We start from the raw sequence: 12,314 nt of genomic DNA, 5'->3' as shown, positions 1-12,314 counted from the left end.
TTATGCTTCCTGTTTCATTCAGAATTTACTTATGTTATTCAGCCAATACACTTTAAAATATTTAAATGTCAACAATACAAGGAAAAGTCGTCTTGTATTTACTCTATGTACACTTCACTACATGTCCTTTCCTGGTCTTTTTTGGAACTCATTGAAAACATGAAGGATCCATTTTTTTTTTTTTTTTTTGAGAGGGCATCTCTCATATTTATTGATCAAATGGTTGTTAACAACAATAAAATTCTGTATAGGGGACTCAATGTTCAATACACAATCATTAATCCACCCCAAGCCTAATTCTCATCAGTCTGCAATCTTCTGAAGCATAACGAACAAGTTCTTACGTGGTGAACAAATTCTTACATAGTGAATAAGTTCTTACATGGTGAACAGTACAAGGGCAGTCATCACAGAAACTTTCGGTTTTGATCACGCATTGTGAACTATAAACAATCAGGTCAAATATGAATATTCATTTGATTTTTATACTTGATTTATATGTTGATCCCACATTTCTCCCCTTATTATTATTATTACTATTTTTTAATAAAATGCTGAGGTGGTAGGTAGATGCAAGATAAAGGTAGAAAACATAGTTTAGTGTTGTAAGAGAGCAAATGTAGATGATCAGGTGTGTGCCTGTAGACTATGTGTTAATCCAAGCTAGACAAGGGCAATATAACATCCACGGATGCTGAAGATTTCTCTCAAAACAGGGGGCGTGAGGTTCTAAGCCTCACCTCTGTTGATCCCCAATTTCTCACCTGATGCCCCGTCCCCCTGTGACCGTACCTGTCTTAGGTTGTTCCTCCCTTGAGGAATCTTACCCGTCTCTGGCTAACCAGTCATCTTCCGGGGCCATACAGGGAAATGTTAAGTTAGTAAGTGAGAGAGAAGCAACATTCTTTGAAAAGGTTAGCTTTTTACTTCTTTGCAGATTTATGCCCTGTGGCCTCTATGCCCAGCATTTGTCTTGAGGTATCTTTACCACTTGGAGGAATTATGATACTCGGTGAATTGGATATGAGGCACGAATTCTATTTAAGGGTTGTAATTAGGAAGGAAGAAGAAAAGCTATAGAGGTAGCAGACAGAAGAAAACATAGGAGGATTGATTATTTCTTTGACATCTCTTCTTGTAAAGTAACTTAAGCATGTACAGGTTTTAAACTACTAACTAAATTGCACACACACATTAACATAATAGGAATACAGTTACATAACCAAAGCAGATCTATAATTACCAGCCATCTCCAGAGAAGCCAAGAAAACCAGTTAGGCACCCTAGGCATTTGTGAAAATTTGTCTATGATATGATGGATATTGTCCAACTGTACTTGAACAGTCTGAGAGAAATCAGACAAATTAAAACAACCCATTCCTGGGAACTATTCACATCCCATATGTTCTTTTAACTAGATAGTCTGTAGTTGTCTGATTTTGGAGCGCTACAACTTGCACTTCTCCTAATTCTTGGTTGAGTTCCAACAGTATAGATCCAGTCACATTTGTTGTTTTACTGAAAGCACAGGCCAGCTTAGATATCCCCTTCTTCATTCCAATGGCAAGACCAAGAACCGGTGGGATGGATGCAGCTATAACTGCAGCATCGCCTGGATCTCTGTTGAGGTTTTTTGATGATCATCTTCTGGTATGACTCTTCCAGAGAGTGCTGATGTTTGGAAGTTCTTCTTCATATCGTATCTTAGTTCATTTTCTGGGTAGCCAAATTAGGCTTTGATCTTCTGTATAAACACAAACAGACCCTTTGCCCACACTTTGATACGCCCTTTATACCACTGTGTAGAACTCATTGGAGGTCACCACACAGGAACTTTTTTTTTTTTAAGAGGAAGGAATATTATCAAAAAAATGTACCTCTATAGCCGATCATCTGACACCCTTTAAGTGATCAAAATTAAGGATATTTAAAGCATGCATTAATTGTTGATTTACAGTTAGTTTTATCCTATCAAGGAGCAATCCCCTTTTCTTTCTTTTTTTTTTGTTATCATTAATCTACACTTACATGAAGAATATTATGTTTACTAGGCTCTCCCCTATACCAGGTCCCCCCTATAAACCCCTTTACAGTCACTGTCCATCAGCATAGCAAAATGTTGTAGAATCACTACTTGTCTTCTCTGTGTTGTACAGCCCTCCCCTTTCTCCCACCCCCCCATTATGCATGCTAATCTTAATACCCCCCTTTTTCTTCCCACCCCTTATCCCTCCCTACCCACCCATCCTCCTCAGTCCCTTTCCCTTTGGTACCTGTTAGTCCATTCTTGGGTTCTGTGATTCCACTGCTGTTTTGTTCTGAAGGATCCATTTTTAAGAGGCAAATTAAACATTTTGGAAATCCTCAAATATGAATGCCCTTTCCCCCTCAAATTAATAGGAGGCAGATTGAGATATTTTATCATTCATCTCTCTTAAAAGAAATGTATGGGAACTCCTTTAACTGCCATCTTGTTCTCACAAAGCTCAAGAACATTTTTTCAAGAGCTAAACACAGCATTACAGAAAACACAGCTAATTCACCATATCCTAATAACAAGGAGCAAAAGTTTGTCATGTAAAGTCCAAAGAATTAGGTTTTGCTCTTTTTTAGTAATATTACGTCCTTCTGACTCATTTCTAGAAAAACTACTAGACAGAAAACTAGTTGAGTCTAAAGGTTATGATTAAGAACAAAAGGTAAAAATCAGGAAGGAAAATAAGGGAGGGCAATTATAATGGTTATAAATTATAATATATAATTTATATTATATAAAATAATATATATTATATAATATATAAAATAAATATTTTACATATTGGGTACACAATTTAGAATTTGAATTCAAAAGTGACAATATTAATTTTACATTTTAAAATCAGGATTAAATGTTTCTATAAAACTACTTGTACTAGAAAAAAGGTTATATTGAACCATTTTCTTACATAAATTCTTATATTTACATAAGTCAATCAGGAGCGTGTGTCTCTTGTATATTCCTCTTAAAGCTAAAATTGCCTCAGAACAGCTGGCTCTGTCATATTTTATCCTCTTGAGTATCACTTTCAAGCTGGGTGGGTTTTTTTATATCATGGTTATCAACAAAACAATCTGAAAGGCACATAGTACCATATATAGACTTTAAAATACAGTATGCTATGGAATCTTTCCTGAAGTGAAGCTATCTTTGGGTAGTGTTTTAAAGAAGATAGAAGTTGTTGTACATATCTGTAAGTCTGTAATAGTGCTCCCATAAATGACAAAGCCATGTGTATGTGCATAAAAATGTTTTTTAGCACTGCAGTAAAGAGAAAACACATCTTGGTGAAAAGTGCCATTAAACAATCTAAAGGCCATTATTTGTGTTACAATTTTCCTACTGCATTTATTTCTAATATTTCTTTTTAAAATTATCTGATTTTTAAACATAAAAATGAGTATTTCTTGTTAAATCATTTTCTAATATTCTGTTATAGATATTTATGTGAATTTTTAGTTTTAAATATTGTTCTGAATATTTGGTATTTCCTTTAGTAAACCAGTTGAACAAGTAGCATGATGTTAGAAATCTGGACTTACTTCTGGAAATCTAATAGGCAGACTCTTAAGGTATAGCCAATCTACAAATATCCAAGAGCTGTCATGTATCTGTTATTGCGGGACCCAGGGAAATTGCCAAAAGATAGCCATATTTTTCCTTTTATAAAAGCAATGACATTTTCTAGACAACTATAGAATGGGTAAATGACAGTTCTAGAACAAAAATCACCGGCCTTTAACACAAAGTTTCAAACGAGGTTATATTTATGTTGCCACACATGGTAAAATAGAAGGTTATAGCTAGCTAGTAAATGTAAAACTGAACAACTAAATTGTACCACTGGAAAAGAATGAAAAAAGACATCACTTTTGTTAACATATTACCCTTGGTCAATAATTATGAATTTATTTGGTAATTTTATAACCCTCTATTGACCTGTACTTAATATGTAAAACTAAGTCCATTTATATGATAGTAAAAAGTATAATCACCATGTTCATAAATTTTGCTTTTTACATTTCAATTCTCACACTAAACATTATGTTGGTAGTTCTCTCTTTACTCTGACATTCAGCAAGTCAAGTTGTATTTAATAAAAAATCATGTACCATGTTACTGATGTAAGTAAAGTAAAATCTTAAATATTCAACAGAAGTGTCAGCTCACCAAGCTTTGGGAATGAAAACAACTTAGCAGTTATCTAAATTTTCTTCCCTGTCTGAGCCCTGATTAAAGTTCTGCTTTGAGCATAAGGAAGACAGTAACTTAAAAAGCAGAGGTGATGTGAGTGAGGGAAAAAAAGCAACTTTCAGGTTGCTTTTACCAGGAGTTACACTTAAAGGTTCTCGATGTTTAGTTCAGATAAACATAAAAATGGTGAAATCTGACTTGCAACTATCTCCAGACACATCTAGTTTCAAAATTAAATAAGTGACACTCCAACAACCAGCCTTACGCATTAGTTCTGGTTCTTAGACTCACAAGGCAATACAGTCACATATGATGGAAACCCACATTAAGGGGAATTTTAAGTAAAATTCTGCCTGTTTAGGTCTCTGCTGCTTATTTTCTAGGATTCCAGTTATTTCTGAAAGTATAGAGCTTATTACACCTTACAGGTTTTCACCTTCCCCATTCCATGAAGCTGCTTTGCATACTATGAGTAAAAAGGCCATCCATTAAAATACAAAATGTAATATAAGTACACAATTGCAAATATCATTGTAGTTCTTTATTTAGATATGTTTTCAATGAGATAGTGCCATTAAATATGAATTTCATCACCCATCATCATTCATCCATTCATTTGTGCACTCATGCATTCATTTAGTTCAAATAACAGAGGTGGAGGTAGGGAGAAACCACTGGGGCTGAGGGAAATGTTGGGAGATAAGAAATTGCAGCTCTAGTCAGAAGAGATGATGAGAGAACAGTTTTGGAACAGAAGAAAAAACCTTCCATATAGGTCTGTAAAACGCATTTGACTGAAGGGAGGCTGGACAGCAAAGGTTGAATCTATCATAACAAACGTGCACCTACAGAGGGTTATATGCTCTCCTTTGTTGTTTATAAAGCAATTTATAGTCCCTTTCCATGTACAAAGCACTATATCCATTATCAAATTTAATCCTCACATGAAGTGTGAGTTGGTAGTGTTCCCATTTTACAGATGAAAACAACTAAGGCCTGAGGAAGACTGGGCCAATATCATACAACCAGAAAAAAGGCAACAGAAGAAAGGCTCTAGCCCAGATCTTCTAAATCAGGAGCTTTGTGCACAATCCTTCGGCAGCCTCAAGTTATTCAAGTCAGGTTTAGCACAGAATAGTTGGAATTATTCTGTTTAGCACAGAATTAGTTGGAAATAGGTCCTGATTTGTTCTGTACATGACAGAAATGAGATCAGAACTTTGGTTTCTTGAATGCTCCCAGTCTTTTCACTGTAACACCCTGCCTAAAATTAAAAGAAATACAGTTAAAGAATATATATATATATATATATATATATAAATCAGGCCATGCCAGAAGATCACTGGAAATTAAACAGTGAATACTTATTCCCGCTGAAACGCAGCAGGAAAGTTCATGGCAGCAACACCTTTCTATTCCCAGGAATTTTAAGGCTCTGGGGAAACTAAAATAAGCACCTCCACAAAAACAAAACTGCTGAAGAATCCACGTAGAATCGTCAGCCAGTATGTGTACATTACATGCCTTATAATGTCAAACTTACTGGTAACTTTTCTTCACAAAGAAAATAGTTCTTATATACCTGTTTGCTACATTTAATCAGTAAAACATATCAGTGTGGTTCTTGCCTGAAATAAATTATATTTGTAATTGGGTTATATGGTTACATAAACAATCATATTTTACAGCTGCTTTAAGAGTAATGACATTTTATAAAAACGCCTAGGTTGTGAATCCATGCACGCATCCACCCAACAGAGAGCTGACAGAGTAGCAGTTACTGCTGTCATTCATTCATTCATTCATTCATTCAACTATCAAAGCTAACAGACTTGCTGCTACTGACCTTTCAAGGTATTCAATTCTATCCATGTGTAATGAAATTCTGCCAAATAAACTTAGCACTTTCATAAAAGAAACTTGTTTCCACAAACCTATTAGACAGGAAATCCTGTCAAATCCAATCAATATGCAGTACACAGAACCAATTCGATTCTACAGGATAATTTCTATGCCAAAGTATATTTTGTCTGGGAGGGACAGCTGTAGTGGGGTAGTTATAAGTAGATGCTTAATAAACGCTCCTGGGTGACTAAATGAACTAAATTAATTTTCCTGGCCCTTTGTGATAATCCTCTGAGATTCCAGGAAGAAAATCAGCTCATTTGTTTTTAAAGAGCAACAACAAAATGATTCAATATGAATATTGCGGTTCTGAACTTTGCCTCCTTCATTCTTCGCTTTTGCCACTTGCAGAACTCCATGAGCGGTCACTGAGGTAGTGACGGGGCAGGGGGAGGGGCGACCACAAGAGTCTGTGAAGCTCCCTGTTATATATGCAGCAAGATTTCAAACTGTCCAAACTTAACTGTCAATTTAGGAACCCATGAGGTGAAAAAAAAAAAAATCTTTCAAGAGTTAAGTCTTACAAAGAAGGCAAAAAGAATGACTGCCAGAAGTGGTAATCCACCCTGTGTGTTGCCTCATCCTTGGAGGGAAAAAATCCCTGAACTCTGCGGCTGAGGCAGGCGAGAGAGTGCTGCCCTAGGAGCTCTGGCTCCCCGTCCAGGAACCTAATGACGTACAACCAGTAAGCACAGCTGCCAGAGCGACCTGACCTCCAGAAACTATTCCAGAAGGGGCCTCACTGAATACATTACAAGAGATGTGGTTTTGTTCTTTAAAAGTTCTACTTACTAAACTTTTATTCCCTTCCAATGACATGAGGGAAGATTTGTCCTTGAGTCCTAACTTTAATAATATGACTCTGACCACATAACGCAGCATACATTTCTGACTGCAAGTAAAAAACACCATTAGAGCAGTTTGTAGCATGTATTTGGAGAAATCACATTCCCCCCCAGTACAACCGGTCACTCCTTGGAAACCTGGTGTCACTAGACAGTCTGTGGGCTGAATGTTCCTCTGGCAGTCTCTAATCCCATTCCCACTCCATCCTAAATCGGCTTTAATAAAGGGATTCCTTGCATTATTTCACCCCCTGCTGGCTGGTGGTTGAAGATCATTCCAAAAATTTCATGGCTCTGCTTCTAATGTAATGTCCCTGTCTAAAATACACACATGCATATGCATGCATTTAAGTTTTTTTAGGTCATCTGCGAGACCCAAACTACCCTTCCAGTCACAGGATATATCAGGAATTCTGGTCACTAAAGTGCCTCAAAAAACACTGCTTAAAAACCAGGTACTTTATATGACTTCCTTATCCAAAAAATAAGTGGGCTTACCCTACTTTATCTGAAAACACTTAAATCTAATTCTGGAATTGTAGTTCAACCAAAACATCTGTGGTATTGTATCAAAGTGGAATTTTTCAGTAAAAATTCCAGAATTCATCTTCTTTTATATTACACTAATATATATTTTTAAAAATATATGTATTTCCTCTTAACTTTCAAGGCCTAGATGTCAATGGATTTCCTTTCTCTAGATCCCATAAGTAATAACTGCCATCATCCAATCTCAGGAGTAATTTTGTTTAAAAGAATAAGCTTATTTTTAAAATCAAGTAACTCTCCTCTAGAACAAAAGGTCTCTGGGGCTCTGGCTAGGCCAGGCAGGAAGAAAGCAATAAATAGAGGGGGAAAAAGACAGTAAGACTATATACAGCCTTTCCACAAAAATAGCTGGAGGGAGAGAAGTCGGGGGCTGTGACAGTGAATCGCAGCACAGTTATGGCTTAATTTCTTTTACTCTTAGGGGACTGTAAGATACTCCTGGGTATCTGAATGAAAAACTACCCAGATGACAGAAGAGAGGTCCCAGCCTCCTGGGAGAGACAGGCAGCTAAAATCATGATACAGTCAACCATTCAAAAGCTGAGTGCTACCTATGAAACACAAGATCACAAAAAGCTTTGATTTGTAAACTTTCACTCATAAATACAAACCCTCAAAATAGAATTCAGTACATTTTCAATAAGTCTTTTCAACAGTGATACACAATATTCTTCCTTTTGGAATCAGTGCTGTTAAATAGAAATGTACTAAATAGCCATTATCCAAAGGAACATTATAGTTGGGAACAGGTATTCTGAGTTGAGTGGGTAATACTGCTGCTGAGGGAACATACGTGTTAGGATCTGACAAGGATCTTACTGAGGATTGCATCATAGTAGGGACTGAAGACCATCTTGTTATAGTTGACCAGGCGAACGAATTTAATAGCAACTTCCTCCAGCTCATTTTGAACTGGACCCAATCCCCCAGGTACTGTGGGCAAAGGCTTCTGATGACCAGAGGCAAGGTAGGTTTCTAAGAAGACCAGGATGCGGGAACCTGTGATAGAAAAGAAAGCAGACAGTTGTTTCTTGTTCAGGGTGACTTTACAAACTTCTGATTATGCTTCAGTTTTTAGTTTAAACATCACCTTTTGGAAGGTCTTCCCTGACCACCTTCTGACCAGGTACCCATAGCACCTTGAACTTCTAAACATTTATTGCATTTGTACTGCTTCCTCTCCCTTTACATAGTTAATTTCCTGAAGGTGAGAGCCGTGTTTATCTTGTTCGTCATTCTCGCCCAGCACCCAGCACAGGGCCTGGCATGAGACCTGGCCCCGAGCAAAACCTCACGATAAATTGGAAAGCAAGACTGAATGTGTAAATGAACAAAGGAAGACTAGAATGTTGACAGGTTCTGCTCTCAGAGGAACAAGACATACTGAAACCAACATTAGCCATTGTTGAAGATCACATAAAGCAGGAATTACAAGTTCAAAAAGGGAAAGAGAAAAAAGAAGATTCTCAGCACTGTTGGTTTGTGATCTATCTTTTCCACATGAAAGCAGCTCATGAGCTTCCTTCTCTAATGCCTACAATGGAAGGCCATGCAGTCGTGGGCATTTGTGAGCCTGTCCCACCCTGAGGAATCATTTAGATGGATGCTTTTTAGCCCATTCCCATTACAATGCTTTTGTACTTTCCTCTGTATCCTCATCAGACAAAACAGATCTCCTGTATATCCTTAGCAGGTCACACTTCTTGAAGATTTTATTGTAAAAGCAATAGGGACATTTATATGGAACTGGATTTTTCAAACACATGCCCACCCCTGGTCCTGGGAACCCTCTCAAGTGCCAATGACTGACACCCTTGGGAATCCAATACCACACTGCCAGAGACTGTGGCCTGGCTGCGTCCTATCACCTCCGTTCCAAGGTTGACTTTGCAGTTCCCAGAGCTGAAAGCCTCACCCAGAAGTGAAGATCCTCGTCTCATTCCTAAGTGAGGGCTGGCTTTTATCCCCATGTCTATACCTGGCTGTTACCAAACAACCATGATGGCAGGATAAGGAGCAGCTTGTTAGCCAGGGGTCTATTTATAGGTACTTTCCTGCATCTCTGCTGAGGTCGATAATATTAATCTCGATGATTCCAGGGCCCTGCAATACCTGCCAGAGGCTCCTCCCGAGTGACCCACAGATGGAACTGATGCCAATGCAGGGTTGGAAGGAAATACTTAATTTTCTAAAAACCACTCATCCACAAAACTCCTTTTTCAGAAAATATTACTTAACAATAAACAAAAAAGTCACTATTAGAAGCCATCCCGTGTCACTGGCCAAGACTTCTTCTCCAACCTGAAATCTGGTAACCACACATCACCCAGCTTTTTCCTGAAGCCTGATAATTTTTCATTATTTATGTTGAACACCTGGGTTAAAGACAAAGACGGTGAGGAAAAAATTATGTTCACACACACACACACACCGAGGGAGCAACTACAGTAAATACAACTAGACCTGGTGAGGAAAAAGTTATGTCACACACACACACACACACACATATACACACACACACATCCGAGGGAGCAACTACAGTGAATACAACTAGACCTGAAAACGACCTAAGGACTGCAGAATAGACTGCTTACATGTGGCGAAGAGAAGACCTCACAGAAAAGGATAAAGTGGCAGAGCTGTGGTGAAGCAGGACCTGAACCGTTCCTTCATCCCAGCCCACAGGTGGGAGGAAGAGGAATGGAGCAGAAAGGAGGTAGGAGCCCAGGAACTCTGCACACCTGGCCCTAGAGATCTGCTCTGGGAGCACGTGTCCACACTGCATTGGGTTCTGGTGATTAGCAGGACTGGATACCAGGGACAGCTGGAATGTTCTGGGAGGCTGAGACACCAGTTGCCTATGGAGGACAGGTGTGCTTTGCTGGTCCCACTGGGACCCAACACAAGTGGCAGTTTGAAAGAGTTGCCAGCAGTGGGAGAGGTGCTAGAGCGGCAAGAGCTGAACTGAGCTCTCTCCACAGGGGAAAGGGCAGGTGGATGATACCTCCCCAGCCTTCCCTCAGTCCAACAGGAGGGGCACTTTCAGGAGCCCCAGACACTTCATCCGCCTTACCAGTGGCTCCATCCCAGTGCACCAGCCTTCTCAGCCCAGCAGTGTCAGATATTGCTGCCTGGCAGGCTGAGGGAGGCTCTCCCAGCTTTCATGGCCCTCTCAACTGGGGAGGTGCCTGCAGGAGCCAGCCCTGAGCTCTCCTTCCTCCCAGCAGGTGGCCAAGCTTGGTGCTGCACACCTTACTGCCACTAGGCAGCACCTGTGCAACTCACTGCCTCTGCACACCCTCCCACCATGGGGCTCCCTGCCTCACAACCACATGCCCTGTGCCCTACCACTGTGCAGCTTGCTGCGTGACTACCCCAATGACTCCATTTGCCCTAACAGCCCCACCCACAAGAATCCTAGCAGAGGTCACAGCTGATCACAAAAGGCCTGCTGAGGCAAACTGCCAGCCACAGGGGATGGCTAACAGACAGACAGAAAAGTGGTCCCACAGACTGCCCACCAACAGCAACTGAGGCTCCACTGCAAAAGAGAACCAGGCACTGGAGAGAAGAGTCCTGAGCTTTTGGGCAACACAGGATGCCTTCCTCATAAAGCCATTACTCTCAGAAAGCACAGACCATCTAATACAAAGGAAGAAATACAGAAACCCTAACAAAATGAGGAGGCAAAGGAATAAGTTCCAAAAAAAAACTACAGGACAAGACACCATAAAGAGGCCTAAATAAAATAGATATCACCAATCTTCCAGATAAAGATTTCAAAGTAACAGTCATAAATATGCTCACTGACCTGTGGAAAAGTATTGAAATTCTCAGGGAGGACTTCAACAAAGAGATACAAGAACTGAAAAAGAGCCACTCAGAGCTGAAGAATACAGTAACTGAAATGAAATATACAGTGGAGGGAATGAATAATAGATTGCTGTAAGTAGAGGAGACGATCAATGAGATGGAAATTAGAGAGCAGAAACACAAGAAGCTGAATAACAGAGAGAAAAAAGGATCTCTAGGAATGAAAAAAATGGTAAGAGAGCTGTGTGACCAATCCAAGTGAAACAATGATCACATGATAGGGGTACCAGAAGGAGAAGAGAGAGACAAAGGGATAGAAAGTCTCTTTGAGGAAGTAACTGTTGAAAACCTCCCCAACCTGGGAAAGGAAATAGACACTCAGGTCATAGACCCACAGAGAGACCCTAACAAAAGGAACCCCCCCCCAGGAAGGCAACACTAAGACATATAATAATTAAAATGTCAAAGATTAAGGATAAGGAGTATTGAAAGCAGTCAGAGAGAAAAAAGATTACTTGTAAGGGAAACCCCATCAGTCTACCAGCAAACTTCTCAGCAGAAACTTTACAGCGCAAGAAGGAGTGGCATGAAATATTTAACATACTGAAATAGAAGGACCTTCAACTAAGAATCTACTACCCAGGAAGATTATCATTCAAATTCAAAAAAGAGATTAAACATTTCCCAGATAAAAGGCTCAAGGAATTTATAACCATTAGTAAAAACATTAAGCCAGCATTACAGAATATTTTAAAGGGACTACTATAGATGGAAATGACCCTAAGGCTAAGTAATTTTCACTAGTGAAAATAAACCCACAGTAAAGATAGTAGACCAATTACTTACCAAGCAAGTATGAAATTAAAACAAAACAAAAACAACTATACAAAAAAAATCACTCAAGGAATACATAAAAAGTGCAGATTATAATGTCTAATACATAAATATAGAGGAGGAAGAAGAAGAAAAGA

General features: G+C 39.1%; 1 protein-coding gene across 5 annotated transcripts in view; it reads right to left on the bottom strand.

Annotated features, from left to right (window-relative positions):
* Positions 1 to 4,757: 4,757 nt before the first annotated feature.
* TCP11L1 (t-complex 11 like 1) overlaps positions 4,758 to 12,314 on the bottom strand; it is a 56,593-nt gene continuing 49,036 nt past the window's right edge. For all 5 annotated transcript variants that reach the window (XM_073216377.1, XM_073216376.1, XM_073216375.1 and 2 more), the window contains one exon: positions 4,758 to 8,529. In XM_073216377.1, coding sequence (XP_073072478.1) covers positions 8,327 to 8,529 — 203 coding nt within the window. In that variant the 3' untranslated portion in view covers positions 4,758 to 8,326. The remainder of the gene's footprint in view (positions 8,530 to 12,314) is intronic.

Source organism: Manis javanica, chromosome 11 (genome assembly GCF_040802235.1).
Source record: "Manis javanica isolate MJ-LG chromosome 11, MJ_LKY, whole genome shotgun sequence".
NCBI lineage: Eukaryota > Metazoa > Chordata > Mammalia > Pholidota > Manidae > Manis > Manis javanica.
Note: the sequence above shows the minus strand (reverse complement) of the source record. Positions and strands in the feature narration are given on the sequence as shown.